Source organism: Terrapene carolina, unplaced genomic scaffold (genome assembly GCF_002925995.2).
Source record: "Terrapene carolina triunguis isolate 2854851 unplaced genomic scaffold, T_m_triunguis-2.0 Scaffold62, whole genome shotgun sequence".
NCBI lineage: Eukaryota > Metazoa > Chordata > Testudines > Emydidae > Terrapene > Terrapene triunguis.
Window position 1 is genome coordinate 12,004,851 of NW_020664413.1, and position 24,663 is coordinate 12,029,513.

Below are 24,663 nucleotides of genomic sequence, written 5' to 3' on the forward strand. Positions count from 1 at the left end.
CCGCCCCTTACCAGGTGCCGCCCCAAGCATGTGCTTGGTTGCCTGGTGCCTGGAGCCGGCCCTGTCTACACTGCAATGAAAGACCAGTGGCTGGCCTGGGTCAGCTGACTCAGGCTTGCAGGCCTCAGGCTGCAGGGCTATAAAATTGCAAAATAGACATTCAGGCTCAGGGTGGAGCCTGGGCTCCGAGACCCCACAAGATGAGAGGGTCTCAGACCTCAGGCTTCAGGCCAAGCTCAAACATCTACACTGCAATTTTATAGCCCTACAGCCCAAGCCCCATGAGTCTGACTCAGCTGACCCACGGCTGTACTGCAGGTCTTTTACTGCAGTGTAGATGTACCTTTGGGATCAAACCATAACCAGGTTCCATCTGCATCTCCCTCCCTATCTCTACAAGAACCCTGGATCTGAACTAAATGTGCATTTGGAAAAGTGCTGTGTAAGTTATTCTGGGGATGATGACACTCAATGAAAAAGTTAGGCTGAATGAGAGGATCAACAACCAGAATGATGAAATTTGCTGACAGGGCCAAGTTAAAGAAACTCCTAATGGATTAAAACAAAAAAGTCCATTTAAAAATTGAATGTAAAATTATCTATGGAGGTATTTATGCTGTGTGCATCACTCTAGTATCTGATCACCTTACACAAACTATTGGCCTGAGTCTACAGACTCTTTCACCGTGTAAGCAACCACACAGACTTCAGTGGTATTGTAAGTATAAGTAAGGGTTTGACAGATCAAGGTTTATATTAGTGACACTAGCCTGTGATTCTTTAAATCCATATTCCAAACATCAGGTTAAAAAGATGTATTGCATGAGTGTCAAATCATAATGGAGGCAAATTAATCCAGGATTTAAATCTGATGAGGATTACAAATCACTGGAAGGAGGAGAATCAGAGAAATTTTAACAGAAGTATTGAAAAAAATGAAAAGTGTTATTAGCAAGCACTTACAATTGAAGTTAGTTGGAACTTGATGTGTAAAGAGTCTAAAAATCTGACTAATACAGTTCAAAGTGCGCACTTTGTTTAGTTTGCTCATAGAGCCATAATGCAAAATTCATTTAACACTGTACTATATCTGGAGCATCACAGATTGAAACTAATGCAGCTTTTTTATTTCACGGACTACACTAGTAATGGGCCACATTCTCAGCTCCTATGTTGATCTGGATCTTTGCTGTGGCCTATTTGACTGTTCAGTCCTATATGGCCCTCTCTTTTAAATGTATCTAGGGGCCCTGCTGCCATGGGAAAGGGTGGGTTGGGCAGAGTGCTTCAAGATACTTCTTGCCACAGCTGGGGATCCTGTGTTTCATTGCACTGACAGATTTCTGCTTTTCTTTGAGGCTGCCATTAGTGTTTGCACACGTGTGGTTTGTTGGATGTGTGATTGCTCGATTGAATTTACTCACAACTCCGAATAAACTCGGCAGCTGGAGAGTTCTGAGCACTTGGGTTTGGCAATCCTGGACTTGTAGCCCACAACCCATGTAAGAGGTTGTCCCCTTTAAAATGGTTGACTTTGGCAGCAGTCCCCACTAAAATGAAAAGTGTTCTGCTGCCAGTGAATAGGATGCTGCAAGCACTGTAAGGAGCACGAGAAGGGTGGACAAACCTACATTTCACCAAGAGGTACAGCAGGTGTATGAAAGTGATGGCGACCTGAAATCTGTAGTGCAGTAAAAAAAAATAGAACTGTTCTCTTGGAGGTTTTATGAGCTCCAGTGGCTGAGGGTGGAGTCCAGAGAATATTTAGATTCCTTCCCTTAGGGGGTGTGAATAGCAGATCATATTCCACTCTCACCCCTGAAGCTTGCCCCTGCCTTTAGATCTCCTTTAATGTGCATTGCTGCCTGCAGCCCCACCTGCTTGGTAAGTGACAGTTCCTCTATAGAAACTCTTTCACTCTACTGATTTATCCTTGCACTTGTCCCATCTGCACTCTCTCTGGAAAGGCATGTTCATAGCGGAGAAGGCTCACACAGCCTGAATCACATTCTGCCAGCCCTGTTTCCCAGCAGGGCACTTATTCCTGGGGCTGTGTGCATCTCCGAGCCTCATGGTAATTACTATTTCCCCTTTACAGATTAGCTCTGCCATTGTGAAACTTGCATCTCACACAGGAGCCCTGCTTGTTCCCTTATCAATTTGAACATGAGGAATGATCATTCCTCGCCGACATGCAGCGATAACAGTGAATAATAGCACAGAGGGGAAGAGGACGGTATTAGGAACGTGCTCAACAGAGGTGCTTGTTATTCTTGGGACAGGATCCTGCTGCAAAGCAGGAGGTGAGTTTGGGGGTGCTGCTGTCATTGCTGAGTCTATGTAGGGTTCAGCAGCAGGAGAGGCGCATTGGCTCGGGATGATAAAAGCTAATTCCAGCCAGGAGACCAGAAGGAAGATGAACTATGTGAAAGAAACTGAAGGGACCGAGAAAGCCACAGCGGAGAGCACACAAATAGCCTGATGATCTCTCGTGCATAGGGATGAAGGAAACAGACAGCAACTGACCATGTGGAGCATCCTGGTGATTCTTTTCTGGTTCTCAACTCTAATTGTAAGTATTTGCAGCTGTTTATTTTATAGCTCCTGGAATCACACGTGGCATAAATAAATATATTCACGTTCCATGCGGCAGCATAGTCTAATGGAGAGAACACCAGATTGGGTGACAGGAGTCCTGGTTCTATTCCCGGCTCTACTGCTTGACTCACTGTGTGACCCTGGCAAGACATGGCGATGTTCTGTGCCTCAGTTTCCTCATCATCCACTGGGGAGGATAATACTTACCCACTTTTGTAAAGAACCTGAAGCTCTGTGGGTGAAAGAATGATTATCTCCAAGGCAATTGTATATAAAGTGCCAATGCACTTCACTGGAGCTATACAGATCTGCATCAGCTGAGAATCAGGGCCATAAGCTTAAAGGGAAACTGGTTAAAACGTACATTTAAAAAAACATATTCAGCATGACTAACCTCTCACTTGTTTCAGACTGGAAGAATGTAATATTCTGACATGCTTTACAACATATATTTTGGTTTGCTAGCATAAGATTCCTAAAGTTATTGGGCTTTTACCCCGTTATTCACCCTCCAGTACCCCTGCGTCTCACCATCAACTAATTACAAAGGATAGCTGAACCTGGGGCAAAATCATGGCAAACTGGTCAGCTTACACCAGTTTTTTCTAACGAGTATAAAATCAATACTTGAATACACCCAGGGTAAGTGAAGATGAGCTGGTGCAGATGAATACAATTTTATTCCATTTGGTGAAGATGAGCTGAGCACAATTTTATTGCAGTCAATGCAACAGATTATTTACACCAGCCAGGAATTTGGCCCATGGTTGCTGGAGAATGGGTTAAACCAGTGGTTCTCAATCAGGGATACATCTTCCAGGGGGTACATCAACTCATCTAGCCTAGTTTTACAACAGGCTACAGGAACGGCACTAGCGAAGTCAGTACAAACTAAAATGTCATACAGACAATGACTTGTGTATACTGCTCTATATACTATACACTGAAATGTAAGTCCAATATATTCCAATTGATTTATTTTATAATTATATGGTAAAAATGAGAAAGTCAGCAATTTTTCACCAGTAGCGTGCTGTGACACTTTGGTATTTTTATGTCTGATTTTGTAAGCAAGTAGATTTTAAATGAGATGCAACTTGGGGTACACAAGACAAATCAGACTCTTGAAAGGGCTACAGTTGTCTGGAAAGGTTGAGAGCCACTGTATTAAGCTGGATCTAGGCCTTCTGTTTCCATGATGCTGACTTTTTGCTTTTCATGTAGTGCCAGCTTCTTCTTCTTTTTGTTTTCAGGTTCTTAGGCTCTAGCCCAGGGGTACTCTAGATTTTTGTTTTACTGAGAACTCCAAAAGCACCCACTTTCTTCTGTGATTCCAACCACCCACTTCTATCTCCCTACATCTTTTGTGCCTCATGTCCAAGAATCCTTTGTTGTCTGTCAGTCCCGCTCAAACACAAAAACCAGACCCCCAACTATCATACAACACAATAACATACTGATTTGTTTTACATTCAATGTGCTATATATGGCCATTGCTGCTATTTACATTCAATATGTATAGATCTGATAGTTTCACAAGTTTAAAAATGTCTGGAAAAAGAGTCTTGATTGTTACTGAAAATGTCATGAATTGCAGATTTCTGTAAATTCCATACACCTAATTATTATAGCTGTTTATATTTGGAACATTTTCTGTATAACTAGAACAACTAACTTTTTTTTTGTAAATTAAAACTTAGAACCTGTAGAAAATTTTGGGAACCCCTGCCCCCCTCAAACAGGAACAGCATAGGCTCAGGGAGGGAGGAGTTATTTAAGTCAAGGCAGTTAGGAAAGCAACTGAGAAACTCTGGAATCAAATGTTGATTTTCCTCAGTAAACACTAGCTTATGTGCTGCATGCTGCACTAACATGAAAAGAGGCAACGTACAAGGAAATGAAAACTGGATGGGCTCAGAGTCAGTGGGGTATAAGGAATGCAGCATCAGGCTGTTTCCTTTGAACTTGTGTACTGTGAACACTAGAGAGATTAATTGTCTAGTTCTCTGGTCACTGCATTAATGGGTGCTCAGGGCATTGCTGGAGGTTTTCAGCACATCGCAGAAGTAGACCCACTATGTGCCCAGATCCTTCATTTTTTGCATACTCTGACATTAAAGAACCAAGGATCAGGCCTAATAGAACCTCTTCTTAGTTGGAAACAAAGTCTGTAACTCAGAAATTGAATTCTTCCTTAACTAGCTGTTGAATGTGAAATCCAGCTACCAGTACTGAAGCCAATGACACAACTCATGGGAGTAAGATGAGCATGATTTGGTCCCCCAAACCCATCATTTTAAGAAATTAAATTGCATATGTACAACATATGCTGTTTAGGGAATAGTTACTCTGGCAAACCAGATACCTAATAAGTTGCCGAACAGACAAAAACATTCTAGGGATAGAAAAATAATGTGTAATATCAATTCAGAGAAAAAATTTTTTTTTTAATTTCTAAAATAACTTTTCGGGGACCTAAAGGAAATGATACCCAGAGATAATGGATGGTGTTTTAAGAAAAAAATGATACTGTTTCTGAAAATATCATTAACCTAGTCATTAATATTTATTTTTTGTATCTGCTGACTAGCGCCTAGAAAAGTTAATATCCACTGTAGAGGATTCTAGGCCATTTTTACCTTTTGCTTTAACAGTTCTTGATAGTGATTTTCCTATTTGTAATTAATGTTTTGCATTGAATTGAAACACTATTGCACAAATATATCTTAAGCAGGACTGCTGGGGTTGTATTGCTAAGTCCTGAAAATGTACTAAACTTCTTTAATAATGTAATTGATTTGAATATAAAAATACATTTATTAAAAAAGGCACCTAACAAAATTCAGAAATGACTGAATGCAATCTAAAACTAACAACAGAAAATAGTGACTATAATTTGATTTCTTTACACATTTAAATCCAACAAGGCATCCCTCTTTTTGGAAGGCTTTTGTTCTAGATCTAATGATTTATAAACCCCGATTTCATGAATAGTTATTTTTCTCATATGTTACTATTCTCTGTTTGTGTGATTCCAAAAAGTTCTTTTACTCATACATGAATGAGTGACCTTTCATTGTACAGGTAGAACCTCTCTAATCCGGCACTCCCTGGTCTGGCAACATCCGTGGTCTGGCATAGGCACCGACTCCATGGGTGCTCCGGGGCTGGAGCACCCACGGGGAAAAATTAATGGGTGTGGAGCATCCACTAGCGCCAAGCTCCCTCCTCTTCCATCCTCCCCCCACACCTCTCACACACTGGCAGCCCCACGCTTACCAACTCCTCCTCCTTCCTCTCAGCGCTTCCGGAGCGCCGCGAACAGCTGATTCGCAACGTTCAAGCTCTGGGAGGGAGAGGGAGGACCTGGGGCCAGCAGCTGGGACCCCGGGCAAGGAGCCGGTGGCTGGGACCAGGGGCCATAATCGGAGCCCCCGAGCGGGTGGCCGGCGTCTGAGATCCCGGGTGGCAGCACCGCTACTTCCTGCGCCTATGGAGACCTGCTGGCACTCTGCATTGACCTCCTGTGGTTTGGCAAATTCTCTGGTTTGGCACCAATCGGGTCCCGAGGGTGCCGGACTAGAGAGGTTCAATCTGTATTATGATGCACAATGGAAGGGGAAAAGAAGGAAATACTGAATAGAATAGACCAATTGGATGAGAGATGATCCACTTTTAAAAAGAGCAAACTCTATTCAGGAAGAAAATATCAAGAAAATATTCTTGGGTGAAATCTTGGTCCCATTGAAGTCAATGGGAGTTTAACTGTTGACTTGAATGGGGCGAGGATTTCACTCCTGTTCTTTAGAACAGACTCAGCACTAGAAATCATTATGGATTCTATTGTACAAGGTACTTATCCTCTCCTTCAAGGTTCTCAATGCTGACTGACATTTCAGTCAAAGCTGAAAGTGCTCAGCAACTTACACGATTAGTAAAGAGCCACTGCCATGAATTTTACACAAAACTCTCAGTGGCACTTATGCACTCACGTCTCCACCTGCAGCCTCACCGATTTGCAGCAAGATTTCTGAATGAATGAGCACAGTGTTGACTTTCATAGGATTGTATGTGTACAAGCGATAGAATTTGGCCTAGTTTTGCAAGTGAAAGGCTGGCCTAGAGAATGCCCAACAATTCTGTGGTCTAGTATTCTGTAGGGCCACACTCAGCACTCAGTTATACCAATACAATCCAAGTCCCCACTGATGTTTTTGCAGTGTAACAGAACACAATTGGGCTCCTCATACAGTATTTAGAGTAATAATAGGCCCAAACTAGAACACATTGATGTCAGTACGCGGGAGCAGGCCCACTGTAAATCATTAAGTGCTTGTATCCTGTTAAATAAAAGGTTTATTTTTATATGCTGTGTTTCAAGGAAATAACAAGGAGTCTGGTGGCACCTTAAAGACTATTTATTTGGGCATAAGAAGTGGGTTTTTTACCCACGAAAGCTTCTGCCCAAATAAGTCTGTTAGTCTTTAAGGTGCCACCAGACTCCTCATTGTTTTTGTGGATACAGATGAACATGGCTACCCCTCTGATACGTTCAAGGAAATGTCACTCACAATCAGATGATGGGGCTGTATAGACAATGTTACTGTAAGGAGAGTTTTGTGGGTGGCAAATGTTTCAAGAGAAAAAGTCAAACAACTCAACTTCTTTTCAAAATGTGCAGATCAAGGCTACCCCACAAATATGTGACTTGCTGAATGTCCTGAGGAAGGAAGAAGAACTCTGTGCTGAGACGCTGTCCCAGGAAGGACAGAACAGAACATTTGAAAATGACCAGTTCATGAGTTCAGGTAAATGGTGGATCTATGGAGAAAATTCCAACCTCAGATCTTCACTGTGGATGTGCGATCTAACACTGTTCCTCTCTATAGGCTTAAACTCTCATAGAAAATCTATGGGAGCACTGACCCATAGGGAGAACAGAATATCAGTCAAGATCTGTCGTGTGGCTCTCAGAGCAGATTTTTGCCCTTAGCGTGAGTATGACCAGTGAGGTGGCAAAATTTGCAGATGATACAAAGCTACTCAAGATAGTTAAGTCCAAAGCAGTTTCCTTGCCCCATGTTGTTTGGTGTTTAGTTCCTCCCACCCCCATTTTATTATTATGTCCCTTGGTCCAGGGAAGGCAGCTTGAACTCTCAGCAGGTTCGGATGAGCGAAAACTCAGGGAAGCCCAAGGATGAAGTACAGTGCTGCAGAGATCTGCTTGGTAGATAGGAACAGCTGCCTAGAACACATCTGATTATGGCCCCAGCCTTGCTCCCCACTGTGGTTTGTCCAAGTGGTATCTTACTAACAAGGAGACAGGTCATAAGAGAAGCCCTTCGTTAGGAAGGCAACTGTGTACAGAAATGTGTACAGTTACTGTGTACAGGGTAACAAACCCACTAATACTCTCCAGCCCCAGCCTGTGACCAAGCCTGCCCTCAGCTACTTTGTTGCTTCTGTTACCCAGCATGCAGTGCCTCACAGGAAAACGAAATGGATGCATAAAGGGTGTACAAGAAGAGTGGCATCTCTATGCTTCCCGGAGGACTTACTCTATGGCACAATCTAATTTTTCAGAGCCCTCATGCTGTGTCTCATGGAAGCACAATAGGTTTCCTTTCCCCTAAGACATTCCCTGTAGTTGAATATTAGGTCACTTGTTTCATATTTGGCTGGTCATATTTGCCAGCAATTGACGAGGATGGTGGTTAGAAGCAGGGATTGCCTTTTCACAGTCCATCCTCTCATCTGCTTTGATCCATCGGAGGATCTCAAAGCACCGTACATACACATTCATGAGTTAAGCCTCACAACCCCCTGTCATGTAGGTAAGTGCTATTATTATAATTTTATTGGTAAGGAAACAGAGCCCCAAAGATGTTTAGACACCTAAATGTTCAGAAGCACCACTAATATGGAGTGCCTCCATTTTTGTTGCCCCAATGAGTGAGATGCTCAGGGCCTGATTTCTAGAGGTGTTCAGAACCTGCCTCTCGTTTGTCCCAAGAGGCTGGAAGTCTTGCATTTGGGGCCCAAAGCTTATGAGGATACTTTGTGAGATTTGGTTCCATTAAATCCAGAACCTAATATTGATTTAGTCTCCAACTTGAATCCCAAAATCTAGTCTAAACCTACCCTGGATCCAGATCTGAAAACTACCTCCTTGGCCTGTTTCCATTTGTTACTTGAAATCATCACATGGGATTTGCTACTGGAAAAACAGCTGTGAAGAAATCAGTTAAAAACAAAGGGCCACATTCAATCCTTGGTGTAACTTTGTAAATGGAAGTCAGAATAAAGCAGTTCCCATAAGTCAATTGACTCTGTGATAGGAATGATCAGTCACCCTTTTAGAGTGGCAGAGAAAACCCAGGCAAGTGAGTGTGGGTGGCTGTGTGCCTTTTCCTGGGTAATGACTTCAGAAGAGTGGTTGAACTAAAGAGCAGTATTTTCTGACTCCTGTTCATGCTTTAATGATGGTTTGTTATTACTTTGGTGTCTTATGTAAATAGAGCTGCGTCCTTTTGCTTCTAATATCAGTGAGGTTAATTTAAATTACATCCAGCAAAGGCTGAAGTTGTGGGAACCTGCCAGCACTAATGGCTTCGTGCTTTTAGAACATAACATAAGAACATAAGAAAGGCCGTACCGGGTCAGACCAAAGGTCCATCTAGCCCAGTATCCTGTCTGCCGACAGTGGCCAATGCCAGGTGCCCCAGAGTGAGTGAACCTAACAGGCAATGATCAAGTGATCTCTCTCCTGCCATCCATCTCCACCCTCTGACAGACAGAGGCTAGGGACGCCATTCCTTACCCGTCCTGGCTAATAGCCATTAATGGACTTAACCACCATGAATTTATCCAGTTCTCTTTTAAACTCTGTTATAGTCCTAGCCTTCACAACCTCCTCAGGTAAGGAGTTCCACAAGTTGACTGTGCGCTGCGTGAAGAAGAACTTCCTTTTATTTGTTTTAAACCTGCTGCCTATTAATTTCATTTGATGACCCCTAGTTCTTGTATTATGGGAATAAGTAAATAACTTTTCCTTATCCACTTTCTCCACATCACTCATGATTTTATATACCTCTATTATATTTTTGTTATCTGCATGATTTTATGCTTGACACCTGTCCGGAGAAATACACGTGCAGTGATCCTCAGGCTGGTGCAGTGCGGAACCAACCCCTGGACAGCCTGTGGTGGACATAATAGGAGTAAGCATGCAGGAAAGAGGAAGGCAGCTATGCAGGGTGTGACTCCACCATCCCCTCCCCCTGCTCTTGTATACCTACTCTGGACCCCTCTGCAAAAGCTCTACCTGGTGAATGAGGGAATAGCTGGGCATGGAGTGGGGGTTTGGGAGGGAAAGAGCTTCTGTCGGGGGCATGCTCTCCTTCTGATGACTAACATCCATTAAAAAAGCCCAAACAAACAGGATTAGTTAACTGTGCTTTGCACATTGCTAATTTCTGTGATGTTAGGGCTGTGCCAGAATCAGGCACAAAACATCTACGTGAAAGGCCGTGCTCTGTAGATTACTATGTGAATAAAAGGAGCCCTTTGGATTTCCCCACCACGGTTTAAGGGAGGAGTGTTACACTCAAATACCAGTGGGGTATGTCTACACTGGAGCTGGGGCGCAACTTCTAGCTCGAGTGGACGTACAAGTGCTAACTTGGATGGACCTAGCACGCTAAAAACAGAAGTGCAGCCACTGTGGCACCTGCGGTGAGGGGCTCTGCCTGAGTAAGTACCTGTGTTCCCAGGTGGGGCTTACTCGGGACGGCTAACCCATCCCATTGCTCACGTCACCACAGCTACACTTCTATTTTTAGCACACTAGCTAGGTCAAAGCTAGCACCTGTACGTACCCAAGCTAGAAATTACATCTCCAGTGTAGGCGTACCCTTAATTACCATAACACTCTTTTTTACACTCCAGTTTATAGGGAGGGAGAGTCTTTCTTGCTTGGAATGTGCTTGGTGCAGGAGAGTGACTGGGGAGGGAGATTATTAGGGAACTGGGATCTTTATTCACTCTGGCATAATTCAGAGCAGTTATGGGGCTGCTCTAATTTTTGTGAGCTGGCTATTGTTCCAAAGAGAGCATACAGCAGCTGAAAATCAGCAGAATGCAGCGGTGCTCTGCTCTCACTCTGACATGCCTCCTACACTGGGGTCGGGATGGGTAGTTCCCACAGAAGCGAGTATGCCAGCTTTACAGCAGCTGAGAGATACCGCCTTTCGGAGGCACTTCTCAGCTGGCCAGCTACATCTGGATTCCAACAGCTTTGTGCCACATGAGAATCTGGCCTTATATGTCCAAGGGCAAAAGTAACTAAAAACTTGTTTGTTCTGTCCCCGCATCGTCCCTGGAGAAAACCATCTCCCAATATTACAGACGTGCTGGTGTTTAAGTTGTTATTGTCCTCTGTGAAATGAAGGAGTTAGAACAAAAACAATGAGGAGTCTGGTGGCACCTTAAAGACTAACAGATTTATTTGGGCATAAGCTTTCATGGGTAAAAAACCCCATTCTTTAAGGTGCCACCGGACTCCTTGTTGTTTTTGTGGATACAGACTAACACGGCTACCCCTCTGATACTTGGGAGTTAGAACAGTCTGTTTCACTGGTTTTATATCAGCTCTGTTGACACAGAGCTTTTAAACCCAGACAGCACAGCAGATCTCAACATAAACATCCCTGGGGTTAATGTATGGTTTGGGTGAACTGCAGTAGTTAAATTATATTGCTTAGAAATAAACAGTTGCCAGGTCAGATAAACATTCAAGCGGAGGCATTTATCAGAGCTGAAAGCCATTGGCTGTGAGTAAGCGCCTTGTTTCTAAATGTGATCACTGTCATACAGGAAGAAATCAATTGAAAAATGACGAAAGCATTTCTGGAATTTAGAAATGTGTATTGGTCTGATGGAGGCTGATCCTGTGAGGTACTAAGCACTGTGTAGAAAGTGCCACACACTTTTCTCTCTCTCACGTTTTTTTTACAAAAGTCTCATTTTCCTTCTGCATCACAAAACAAAAACAAATTTTGAAATCTGGAAATTTTTCACAAAATGTAATTCTTGTTTTCCAGCCAGCCCCGTTCAACAAGGTGTTCAGCACCTTGCAGGATTGAGCCCTTAGTCTGCAAATGCAGCATCGTGCCAGCTGCCTTGTTTCTCAGTCTGTTACATGGGTGGTGGGAGGGGGAAGGGTGGCTAAAATGAATATAACTGAGTGAAGGCAAGTGTAACTTTTTTCATACACAGATAGCAAAACAGGTCATTTCAATTTGAATGACTTGTGCTTAAATGAAGAGAGCATCAAAACAAGAAAGAACAAAAGTAAAGTCTCTGTGTGTGTGTGTGTGTGTGTGTGTGTGTGTGTGTGTGTGTGTGTGTGTGTGTGTGTGTGTGTGTGTGAGAGAGAGAGAGAGCACAAAGGGTGTGGGATGTGTTCTTCTCTGCTAACAGTCTGCACTCAGAATGTCTGCCAGTCATTGCAGAGAGCAGAGACCTTAGTGAGTTAAAGATGCAGTACAGAGAACAAGTCACAACAGTTACATCACTAAATACATTGCAAGTGGGATCTCAAATCAATAAAGGTGGAGCCTCAGATTAAAATAATTGGTGGGAAAGTAGGTTCAAACAGTACAGTCTCAAAGGCATGGCTTGTGCAAGAAATAATGTTGTTAGTCAGCCCTCTGTCAGATTTGACTAGTATTTGGGAGGGAATAATGATCTTTCTTTCCCCCTAACTTGTGACTAGCCGGTGTAATTCGTTTACTTTATAACCACAGTAATTGCTTTTCTAGAATAGCTAAATTAAGTTTTGATCTCTTACAGCAGGAAAGCAATCGAGAACCACAGCTGAGCCCAGAATGCTGTACATTAACTTATTCACTCTAACACAATCTCAGCTGTAATGAATGAGGTGTTGAAATGGTAATCAGTTTTTACATGTGTACAAGTCTGACATCAATGCAGTATCTTCTGGCTTTTTCTGTAACATAATTTTGTAGCTGTTTAACATATTAGTCAAGGTGTGCATTTTTGTATTTATACAAATGAACTGTGGTATGTACGTAAAAGACTAGATGCTTTCCAAACGGCAGTTTTAGAAAGGCTGAGGTGACCCAAAAAATTCATTAAACCGTTATTGCGATAGAGGAGTATGGGCCAAGAGCATGATCCAAAACCCATTGAAATCGATGGAAAGACTTCCATTGACTTCTCTCTGCTTTTGAATCAGGCCCCAGCTCTTCCTCATCCTGATGAAGCAAGTAGTCCAAAGGAGCTAAGGGAATTACCTGTAGCTAGAGGATGAAGACATCATTGGAAGCATTAAAGCCCCATTAAAGTGCTTCAGACTTGCTTTTAGGAGTACAGTACTGAATGTTTTTATTCTCTGAAGATGTGACTGTCCAGGGAACATGGTCAATGATGCTTCTGTTCTTACAACATAGGCAGATGTGCTGGAATGTGGGATAACATGAGCTGCTGGCCTTCTTCTTCAATTGGACAGACTGTCAATGCTCATTGTTCAGAATTCTTCCAAATGCTTACTGGAAAAAAAGGTAAAATAAAGTAATTGAAAAGAAAATCCTTTCAAGGGGACACTTTCAGGTCAGATTTCGTTTTTAGAAAACCTAAACTAAGAAAAACTGTTTCCATGTTTTTTAAAGGCCAATGACCAGAATTCTGTGGTGTTTGCAGCCTGAATATTTTCATCATTGTACTAATGCAGGAGAGCTTGAAAATGAAATTGACTAAAAACAAAAATAAAACGAACGACTCTCTTTTTATTGTGGTGATCCATAAGGCTCAGACAGGGATGAAGAACATTTTTTGGTTTTTTCATTTCAAAAGACTTATCATTTGAAAATATAACTTCTTTTATACCTAATTTAAAAAAGAAAAGAAAAAAGGTTGAAATTGGAACAAAATGTTTGAAATTTTCAAAACAAAATGTTTCAATTGACCCAAACTGTTTTTTGTTTTATTTTCAGTTTGAAAAAAAATCAACTTTTCATCCCGATTCAGAATGGGGAAATCATTTGAAATGTTGAATATTCTCATGGGATGGGAAAACTATTTCCCAGCCAGTTCTACTCACGATGATTTTTGGCTGGAAAAGCACGAGCCTCTGTATGCTAAAAGGACAGCCACTAATTCAGCCACTAGAGGGAGCTGCTAACACTTGAGAAGGTCCAATATTTAGTCTGTCCAGTAGAAAACAGTAGCATACATATCAAAGTTGGATGGTGATTGGAGTGGAACAGAGGTCGTACATCCAAAGGTTACTATCTGAAATCATGGGTGCATTCTGTTATCTGAAGGAAAGGGAAACCATAACTCTAGCAATTCTAAACTTAATTTGCCTTTAATATAGGGAGTGTCCGAATTGTACTGAGTCACTAATAATAAGCAATGATCAAAGTGAGTGGGTTCAAAACAGAATCACAAGACAATGTCCACTAGCATTAAATTTTTTTTAACTCTGTTCATTTAGCATCTTGGGTTGAAACCAACAACAGTTTATTTCCAGTGTAGCTACATTCTGTTCTATTACATATACTATGACTTGTTTATGACTCATACGTTTAAACTCTTAAACTACCTACTGCCCTGTCTTATGCAATTTTAAGGGAAAAACCAAATATACACGAGATTTGTTTATTTGCAAGAAAAACAACTGCCAAAAGTTTGCTCTCTTAGCCACTTAGCTACAAAGAATACTGATAGCCACAAATACAAAAGAACCACGTTAGGGACACGGATGGGTCTGAACCAAATCCTCGATCCAAACATCCCGGAGCTCTGGGATCTAGATCTGTATCTGCATCACAAACATCTTGGCTGATCCCTACCTGTGTAATGAGCTGAAACAAAGGTCAGGACCCAAATATCGTATGAGTGAAGGTCAGATCCAGATCTGAATGTTGAGTCTCACACGCATTCAGGATGGAGTTTCAGCAGAGTATAAAAGAGAGCATGTCATGATTTCCCCAAAATATAAATATTTCCTAAAAAACAAATATCATCATTAAAATCATACTCATGTACATCAATATTAGATTTCCTTCTTGATTAAGCATCTAAAGCTCTGCACTTTTGTGCACACCCAGCCCCCCCACCCCTTTATCATGCCTTGTCCTCTTTGACACACTTAGATTCTTTCTTGTCAGTTATAGGCCCACTTCTAGGCCCACTTCTAAGCACTGCATTTTGGTTTAACTTAATGTTGCTTATCTCTGTCTGACAGAAACACACCACAGTCTGCTTCTACAGTCAAGGACACGTGCACTCTACTTTGTAGGCAGGCTGAGAGGGAAGGATGGGGTGGGGAGGCGATGGGGAAGATGTGGGTTGTCAAGAGATGCTCAAAGCCTGTGTCAGGCATCTTTCTTTCCACCCGATCTTTAAGTGACAGCCTTTTTTCAAGGGTCATAGTAAAGTCAGAACAAAATGTAGATGGGCTGTCGGTATATCGGAGTTGTCCTGTCTGGTGCAGCAGCCCAAATGTTGTGCTGATTTATTCTCCATACAATACTACTGACTCCAATGGGGTGCCACAAGGCATGAGCCAGTGCAAAAATCTCACAAGGTGTGCATCTTAGTTGCTTTTCCTTCTCTCCCTTGAGTATTGGAGGGATCTTGCCGGACACTCCTGCTGCAGAAATGTGATAGCTTAACTTAGAATCACTGGAAAAATAGAAACCATGTGATACCATCCAGGAAAACAAAACTTGTCAGGAACCAGCTGTGGTCATTGAGGAGCTGAATATGGCCTTCTGAGTCATATCCCTGCACTGGAAGAGTACAACAAGAGATGGAGAAGAGCAAGTGGGTTTGTCCTGAGAATGGTTGCTGATGCGGTTGGCATCCATGGAATCCTGACCATATTGAAGTCATTGGGAGTTTGATTCAGTATCGCCAGTATTTTACCCCATATCTCTAGAACAATGGTTCTCAAACTTTTTTTTTCGCGGACCACTTGAAAATTGCTGAGGGTATCAGTGAACCACTTAATGATCTTTCCAAATTTTGTTTGTACCGTTAGCTAACTATTGTAATGCACTTTGGATAAAAACGCTATATATAAAAAACCCTTAATAATAATTAATGTTTTTTTGTTCTACAAATAAAAGCACACAACTCATATTTTAATATCAGTAGTCTTACCTTTCTAATGCGGTGGATGTGCCCCCTCTCCCCTGCCGCAGCAGCTCCCAAACTGGAGCTGGGAAGGAGGGGGGTCTCTCTCTCTTTCCCCCACCGCAGCAGCCCCCGAGCTGGGGTTGGGAAGGAGGACCATCTCTCCCCTGCCACAGCAGCCCCCGAGCTGGGGCTGGGAAGGAGGGCCGTCTCTCCCCAGCAGCTGCAGCCCTGGAGGTGAGGAAAGGCACCTCTTTCTCTGGCCTGCATGTCCCAGATTCCCCCCACCCCCTCTTCTCACGCCACTGCCTCCTCCCACCTTACATGTGCATCTTCTCCAGGGTCCAGGCACCTTATTAGTGGAGCCACTCGTGCGCGGCTCCACTAATTAGGTGGGTGGCCCTTCAATCTGTCATGTACGGCCGCCCAGACGCGCACCTTACAGGGAACTATCTGCGGACCACCTGAATGGAGCTCGTGGACCATAGTTTGAGAACCTCTGCTCTAGAGCAGATGGGACAGTGGTAGCTCCTGGCTGATAGTTGCGCATGGCTATCGCTATTACCCAGACTTTATTTCTTGGCAAAAATACCTTTCTCTTCAGCACACCATGTGGGTTAGATGGCCATAGCAGCAACCAATCACAGTTACTTTTCTCCGGTGATCTGATGTTGGCTTGTAGCTTGTCTAGGCCAAGACCAGGACTTTTTCTTGTCGTATGAGGTGCCTAATACAAGTTTGAGCACTATGACGTCAATGCACTTAACCACATTCAGTGTGTGATTGGTCCTCTAGAAATTCCACATATAGATTGCTTCTGATTATGCTGCAAATCCCAGCCCACTGTGATTTACCATATGTAAAATCCAAACATATGCATGCTCACTAGGGAAAAACTACTGAGGAACATTCCTGTGTATGTAAGTTTCAAGGAATACATCACACTTCAGATTGTAAACTGAGTTCTTGCTGGAAGCCCGCTGCTCAACAGACTGGTAATACAGTCAAGCAGGTGGTGTTCTTTTTCCACAAGGTAGAAAACCCACAGATATGGTTTACTGCTGTAAGAAGGACTTGTATCCATGTTATAATTCCACAGGACTCAGATCTCCTCTCCTGCTGGCACACATGCGCACAAATCAGATGTGTTTTCCTTGTAAATCCCATAAAAATACACCAAATACACACACTCACAGTTGTGTTTTTAAAAGAAGAGATGAGCCATCACTCAGAATCACAGCAGTGATTTCGTACAGATTGAACAGAGCCCTCAGACCTGAGGCACTATTCGTACTGTTATGAGCTGGGTGAAACCTTGTTATGGGTTGAGTTAAAACCTTTTTCAGATTGATGTGTAAACGCGCCCTTCACTTAAGATAGTTGTAAGAAACACTTCAGGGGTCACACCTAAAACCTAAAAAAGAGAATCTGCCCAGAAACTACCACCAGGTGGGTGACGGGTTGGGTTCCTCTGGGTATTGTGACCAGGTGTGTGAGAGCACATATGGAAACTGAGAATAGACAAAGAACAGAGAGGCAGAGGGGGGTGTGTGTGTATGTGTGTGTGTGTGTGTGTGTCTTGGGCCGGCTCCAGGCACCAGCGGAGGAAGCACGTGCCTGGGGCGGCACATGCTAAGGGGTGGCATTCCGTCCATTCTTGGGGTGGTACTGTCCGGGTGGTTTTTTTTTTTTTTGCTCCGGCATTTCGGGCGGCAGTCTGAGCAGCTTTTTTTGTTGCTTGGGGCAGCAAAAATGGTAGAGTCGGCCCTGTGTGTGAGAAAGCCAGAGTCAGGCAGCAGGCTAGCCTGTGAGTGCAGTGTGACCCTGAAAGGGGCTGGGGAGAGAGAGAGAGCAAGCTTTTGGGTCGGCGAGCTACAGAGGCTTGGGGCTGTGAGCTAGGAGACTGCTCCTCTTGGTTCTGGTTCCTCCTGTGTTCAGAGGAGCAGGACTTGGTGCTCTCCTTGTGGCTAAACAAGGGAAAATACCAGAATCTATCAGTTTCTAGTTCCAATTGGAGCATCCCGAGGGCCCCAAAATTTAACTAGCCTCTCAAGTCAAAAAGGGGCAACAGTATTCACTGCTGCAGATCAAACATCTTGTCCTCTCATCAGACAGAGATAAGCAATCAGACCTTTGAGCTAGGGATCTTCAGGAAAATGTCAAACTTCTCCAGGGCATGAATCTGTGGTGCAATGAGTCACAGATTTGCTGTTCCCAGAACACAAACCAGCAAACACCAGATGTACGGAACAGCTTTGCTTATTTATGTTTCAATTAATAAAATGCACCCGTCACAACTGTCCCTGGATGTGTGAACAATATCATCAGAACCACACAATACATTGGACAAATATCAATATAATTAACTCGCCGCCTCATCAATAAACTGCATGCACTATGCACCGTAATTCTCTTTCCTCCCCGCCCCCCGCCCTGAGAAAAAAGACTAAAGAATTGGTGGGCTTTGCACTGGGCCCCTAAAAGTTAACAGACTCAGTCCCTGAACTCCAGAGTCAATGTCCATGGCTGAGAATCACATCTCCAGCTCCCAGATGTTCAAGACTAGGGACTGTTAGTTGAAACACCTCAGCTGATCTCAGTTGTTGTGACGACACAGATGCAGAGAAGCATATGTATAGCCCACAGCCAAACAGTATAGGCTGTAGGGTCTGGTCTAGCTCCCACTGAAGCCAATAGCGTAACTCCCATTAACTTCCTTAATACAGGATTGTAGGCCTGATCCAAAGCTCATTGTGGCCAATGGAGTTTTTCATTGACTTCACTGGGCTTTGGATGAGGCTCCTAGCCCTTCTAGACACTTAGGTGATGCATTTGGCTTCCGTTCAGCTACTAGCTACATCAAAAAGATGCTCACACCGATAGCTGCATTTCACCTGTATTATGCTGTCTGCACTCTGAGAAGGGAACTATTCTGCATGCTGTTGGAACACTGCCATTTGCTTGTTACTGATCAGCAGGTGGACTAGTCATCCTGGTACAGTTGGGAGGCATTACACCTTGCTTTGTTACTGCTGCCACAATACAGGTTTTGTGCATCGAAACTGCACCAGTGAAGGGTGGTCAGAGGCATTCCCGAGACCCGATGTTGCTTGTGGCTATGACGTGAACGACACTGCCAATGAGGAGAGAGTAAGTCTGATTTATTGTTTGTAAGTTACAGTTTGTTGCTTCATGAAACAATGGTCTCAGGGGAGAGATATTCCAAACTAGTAGCAGAGAGAAAGGATGGTGTTTGCGGTTCAAGTGTGAGATTGGGAGTCAGGCGGGGGGTGTCTATGTGTATGTGTCTGTCTGTCTGTCCGTCCATCCCAGAAGATCCTCCAGTTTGCACACCACACTCCTTCCCCAAAAGTAAAATACCGTGTTTATGAAAAAAATATAGATGTGAAACAATACAAAGAAAGAAAGTGGATGCTCTTCTCTTAACACGTCAAAATGGGCTGATTTCCAGGAGATATTTAAAACTTAAAGCGAAGATTCAAATGTATGTCTCTTTACAGCGCATCTACTTCATGAAGCTGAAGACCATGTACACAGTTGGATATAGTACCTCCCTTGGGACTCTGACAGTAGCCTTAGGAATCCTGGCCTCATTTAGGTGAGGGGAAGTTCTATGCTGTTTGTTTGCATTTGTTCGGAACTGCTGATTAATCCATAGAAGCCCCACATTCCTTTGTTTGCTTTCAGATGAATTTAAATGGTGACATTTTCAAAATTGTTATAGAAATCGGAGCTGGAAATGCACTTGGGGTCACTAGTCCATCTCCTGTTAGTGCAGGATTCTTCCCCATAGCATGTTTTTTCTGTGCTTTTGCCAGGCTGGTTTCCAAGGTTGGCGCTGCCACCATATACTTCCCTTACGAGACTAGCTCGTATTTTAATAGTTCTCCCCACAGGAAATTTTTTCTTTGCTATTCAGCCTAAATTTCCTTTTTTAAAATGCATTTTGGGGCCTAAATCTGCATTGGCTTCAGTACAGTATTTCAGATTTATACAAGCGTGACAGAGTACAAATCTGAGCCCCGGGCATGTATAATGTATGTATGCCGGAGGCTTGATTTTGTTGTTTACTCAACCAAATAAACTTCATTTATCATAAATAATGTATCAGTAAAGTGCCTTCGGAACCCAAAATGCTTTGCAAACTATAGTCCGTCCTAAGCCTCCAGGCACAGATTTCCAATTGGCTGCTGGGGGATTCAGCACGTAGTGGGTTTGTGGGTACAAGTCCAGAATCTAGACAGCACCACTGATGTGCAACCAGCTCTGGGTGAGGGGCAGCAGCTCGGCGCACATCACAGTTCAGGATGTGTGGGGAGGGGAAATTTTGGCCAGAGCTATTACAGATATTACCCTCAACTTTTATGGCTATGTCCTGATATCGTCCCTGTAAGAGCAGACATGACTTTGTTTTTTCAGATTTTCTCGAAAGGAACCCCTTGGGGCGGGTAAATTGCATGGAATTAACACTGATGTCCCTTTGAAGGACAAAGGGCTGAGTTGATTCTGCTAGGCTTTGAATCTGTAGGCCCTGGTAGCCAGGGCCGGCTCTAGGTTTTTTGCCGCCCCAAGCAAAAAAATTTTTTGCTGCCCCCCACCCTTGCCTTGGGCTCCCCCACACAGACCCCTGCCTCCCCAGCCCTGGGCTCCCCCCCCACCAGTGCTGACTCCGCCCGCTCCCCCCTCGCCTCCAGCCGGTCCAGCACTGGCAGAGTTGGGGTAAGCAGCGGGGGTCCCGGGCCGTGCCTCAGCCCAGGGTCCCTCCAGCCAGGGCTCCTGCCTCCAGGACCGGCCGGGACCCAGGAGGGCAGAGCTGGGGGACTGCCCCAGCAGGGGACTGAGGAGCTGGCGCAGGGTAGCCCCAGAAGGAGCGGAGCCCTGGAGAGCGGGACGCAGGCCCCGCACGACAGTGCCCCGGGCACCGGTCCCCACTATGGCCCCGCTGCTGCTGCTGCTCCTGGTCGCCCTGCCACAGACCCTGGGTGGCTCAGGCCGCTTCGCCCAGCCCTGGCTGCGGTGCTGGGGGGCAGCCGCCCTGCGGCACCTGCAGGCAGCTCCATGCGCCCCGCGTGGTGGTCCCCAGCCCGAGTGTCCCACGCTTGGAGCCCGCTCAACCCAGTCACAAGGTGCGGGTGCTGCTCCCCGACACGAACTACAGCGGTCCCAGAGCGCCCCTTCGCCCCCCTCCCCCCGCGCTACTGTTGGCAGGGCTGGCTCTAGGCTTTTGCCACCCTAAGCAAAAAAAAAAAAAAAACGATGGCCGGAATGCTGCCCCTGAAAATGTGCTGCCCCAAGCACGTGCTTGGTTTGCTGGTGCCTAGAGCCGGCCCTGCTGGTAGCCTAGGTCTTTGAAGCCTGATTAGATCAATAAGCCATCCCCTTTCTAGAAAGATAACTTCATGAGATTTCTCTCTTTTGGGTACAGAAGACTCCGTTGTACGAGGAACTACATCCACATGCATCTGTTTACATCCTTCATTTTCCGAGCCTTGTCAAACTTAATCAAAGACGCCGTTTTGTTTTCTTCTGAGGACGTTAACTACTGTGGGGCACACACGGTAAACCCCCAGACTTCCAGAATCTTCAGTTCCCCACCCTTCCACTGGAATTTCACCAAGGCAGTTTGTAAGGAAATGCTTATGCAGGAAAGAGAGCCTGCTTCCTTGGTCTTTCCTTAACATAGAGAGTGACTGGAGAAGAAAGTGTTGTCTTATATAAAAGCACCTCTCTCTCTCCCTCCTGTCTCTTTATTGTGCATGTTAATTGCGTCAAGCTGAAATTCTCACCATCTTTTACAACTTTGGGCTAGACATTGGTTTTATTCTCTCCTCCCAAGGAAGAATCCAAATGAATGGGGGAAGTGCTCTGAGAACTCTGGGAAATCCTGGCTTCATTGAAATCAATGGGAGTTTTGCCATTGATTTCGATGACGCCAGGATTTCACCCTCTGAGCTGAATCTTGCAGAGGGTCACAGGCTTTCTGTCCTCTCTGTGTGTGATTGGGTGGGAGATGGCCACATGGAAGAGGAAAAGGGAGCACTCATTCGACCATGCAGAGCCTGCCCTTAGCTCACCTGCATAGGCAAGAAACCTTTATCCATGGCTGTCTTAGGAGGCACGAAGCCATAAGCTTCCTCCTCTGCAGCGCTGCATTATTCCCTCCCCCTTCCAAGGCGGTAGAGGCCATGGAAAGAGAGTCAGGGCTACATCTACTCCCCAGTTCAGCCTCCCCACACCAAACCCATGGAGCTCTAACCACCTGTCAGCTATGAGGATGGCTTCAACCTAGTAGGGTGGGGAAAAGGTTTTGCTCTCTTGCATATTCATGATCCATTCAATCCTTGGCCTCTCTACTGAGGTTGCCAAATTAAGGGACCAGTGAGTACCAGCATTTGGCAACTCTCTTAGGTACTTATACAGCCCCCATTACCATACAGCCTGAGAATCTCACAGTCTTTAATGTATTTAGCCTCACAACACTGCTGAGAGGTTATTATCCCTGTTTGACAGATGGGGGACAGAGAGAGACGATGTGACTTGCCCAGCACAGGAAGTCTATGACAGAGTAAGGAAGTGAACCGATCTTTCTCAAGTCCCCTACCCACTGGACCCCCCTTCCTTTCCTGTCAATACCTGGAGTGAGCCCACCAATCTGTTTCAATATTGGATACCAAAAATGATTGTGCATCCATGTTTACCTTCTGACTCTCTGCAGGAAGATAGATGAAGATGCAACAATAGCTAATGATACTCTCTCTGTTTCCTCAGATTGGGTGTAAACTCGTCATGATCTTCTTTCAGTATTGCATCATGGCTAACTACAGTTGGCTTCTTGTGGAGGGACTATATCTCCACACCCTTCTGGTCGTTTCTTTCTTCTCGGAAAGGAAGTTCTTCCGGTGGTTCATCGCCCTGGGATGGGGTACTGTTTGGTTATCTTTTCAGTCAAAATAATGGTTGGGTGATTGTTGATTTATCTGTGAGAGGTTTATAGAACAATAACTGGATTTTCCATCGCAGGCACCCCAACCATATTTGTTATAGCATGGTCCATCACCAGGCACCTATGTGAAGATATAGGGTAAGCCATTTTAATTAAATACAAGCTTTACTCAATAGGGGAACATGCAACATAGATGTCTAAGAGGCAGTTGCATCGATTATTTGCCCATTGAAAGCCTCATCAGCTGTTATTACCGTTTAACCCTAGTGAATCAAACTCCACTTTGCTGAGGTTCAGTTAGCGCCTGAAGGCTGTGCAGATACTTAAACCCTGATTGAGAATTGTGACGTTAGGGGGTTCACCCAGACTGGTAAGGGGGTTCTGTCACCTCTTGCCCTGTAGCCCTGGGAACTTCTGTGCTGTGCAGCCTTAGCTCAGAGCCCTGACGCCAGCAGCCTGCTCACCGCACAGGGACTTCATCTTGGCTTCCACCAGCCTGACTACTCCGTGCAGGGTGACACCAACAGCCCACAACCATCCCCCCTGCAGCATCCAGTCCCTCTCACTGGACCCTTACAGAAGTTAAGTTCACTGTTTCCAAGGAGGCAGAGCACACACCAGCATAGGTGTTGGAACTAGGGGTGATGGGGGTGCTACTGTACCCCCTGGCTTGAAGTGGATTCCATTATACAGTAAAAGCTATTTTATGCACTTCACCAATCAGAAAGCTCTATAAACTGGCATTTCTGATTTTCATTGAAATTCCGGTTCATAATCTGGTTGGCGCGGGGCCAGCAGGGAGTTGGGGTGTGGGAGGGGATGCGGGGCAGGGCTCTGGGAGGGAGTTTGGATGCAGGAGGGGACTTGGGGAAGCAGGTTGGGGTGCAGCAGGGGGTGCGGTGTGCCGGATCTGGGGGCCGCTCACCTCAGGTGACTCCCTGCAAGCGGCAACCTGTCCCGGCTGCTCCTAGGCGAAGGTACGGCAGGCGATTCTGCATGCTGCCCCGACCCTGCCCCGAGTGCTAATTCTGCAGCTCCCATTGGCTGGGAACTGCGGCCAATGGGAGCTGCGGGGGCGGCACCTGCTGGCAGAGGCAGCATGCAGAGCCGCCTGCTCTGCCTAGGAGCAGCTGGGACAGGTCACCACTTGTGGGGAGCCACCCGATGTGAAGAGCCTCCGGACCTAGCACTCCACATCCCCTCCTGCATCCAAACTCCCTCCCAGAGCCCACGCCCCGCAACCCCTCCCGCATCCCATCCCCCAGCTCCGCACCGCCTCCCACACCCAAACTCCCTCCCTTTTAGTTAACTGGCATTTTACACTTATTGACAACCCCTATTCCCCCAACACGCCAGATAAAACAGCTTTTACTGTATACAGGGCTTACAGTTTGGTTCAATGGCTCTAAGCACTCCCACTATACCAATGGTTCCAACACCCCTGCACACCAGCCTGGTAGTTTAGCTGAGGACTTCACCCTTTCTTTTAATACACAGCACTGAGATGGATTTGTACTAAAACGAGAATAAGCGTATTGACAAAGAACAGATATTTAAGTGACAATAAGTAGGACTAGAAGACACGGGTATGGTAACAAGTGCAAGAAAACCAAACATGCTTTCTAGTGACTAAAACCTCAGCAAGTTACAATCTTTGCCTAAGCAGGTTTTCTCACCTATAGTCTGTTGCAGCTGCTCTTGGTTTTTAGGCCAAGAAGATCCACATTTGATGAGCTCGAAGGGTGCTGCTTCCCCTTTGTCCCCTAGGTGATGGATGCCAAAAAGGCTCTTCTTCTGCTTATATTTCCCAGAGCCTGTTGTCTCTGTTTCAAGATCCAAGAAGAGCTACTGGGGTTCCAGTTCCATCTCCCGTTGTGATCATTAAGCGGTACACACACACACACACACACACACACACACACACACACACACACACA

General features: G+C 44.9%; 1 protein-coding gene across 1 annotated transcript in view; it reads left to right on the top strand.

The window, feature by feature from the left end:
- The first annotated feature begins 2,527 nt into the window (after nucleotides 1-2,527).
- Nucleotides 2,528-24,663, top strand: part of SCTR (secretin receptor) — a 27,660-nt gene continuing 5,524 nt past the window's right edge. The window contains exons 1-8 of the mRNA XM_024224499.1: nucleotides 2,528-2,572; nucleotides 7,280-7,406; nucleotides 13,071-13,181; nucleotides 18,809-18,912; nucleotides 19,284-19,381; nucleotides 21,209-21,341; nucleotides 22,552-22,705; nucleotides 22,804-22,864. Coding sequence (XP_024080267.1) covers nucleotides 2,528-2,572; nucleotides 7,280-7,406; nucleotides 13,071-13,181; nucleotides 18,809-18,912; nucleotides 19,284-19,381; nucleotides 21,209-21,341; nucleotides 22,552-22,705; nucleotides 22,804-22,864 — 833 coding nt within the window. The remainder of the gene's footprint in view (nucleotides 2,573-7,279; nucleotides 7,407-13,070; nucleotides 13,182-18,808; nucleotides 18,913-19,283; nucleotides 19,382-21,208; nucleotides 21,342-22,551; nucleotides 22,706-22,803; nucleotides 22,865-24,663) is intronic.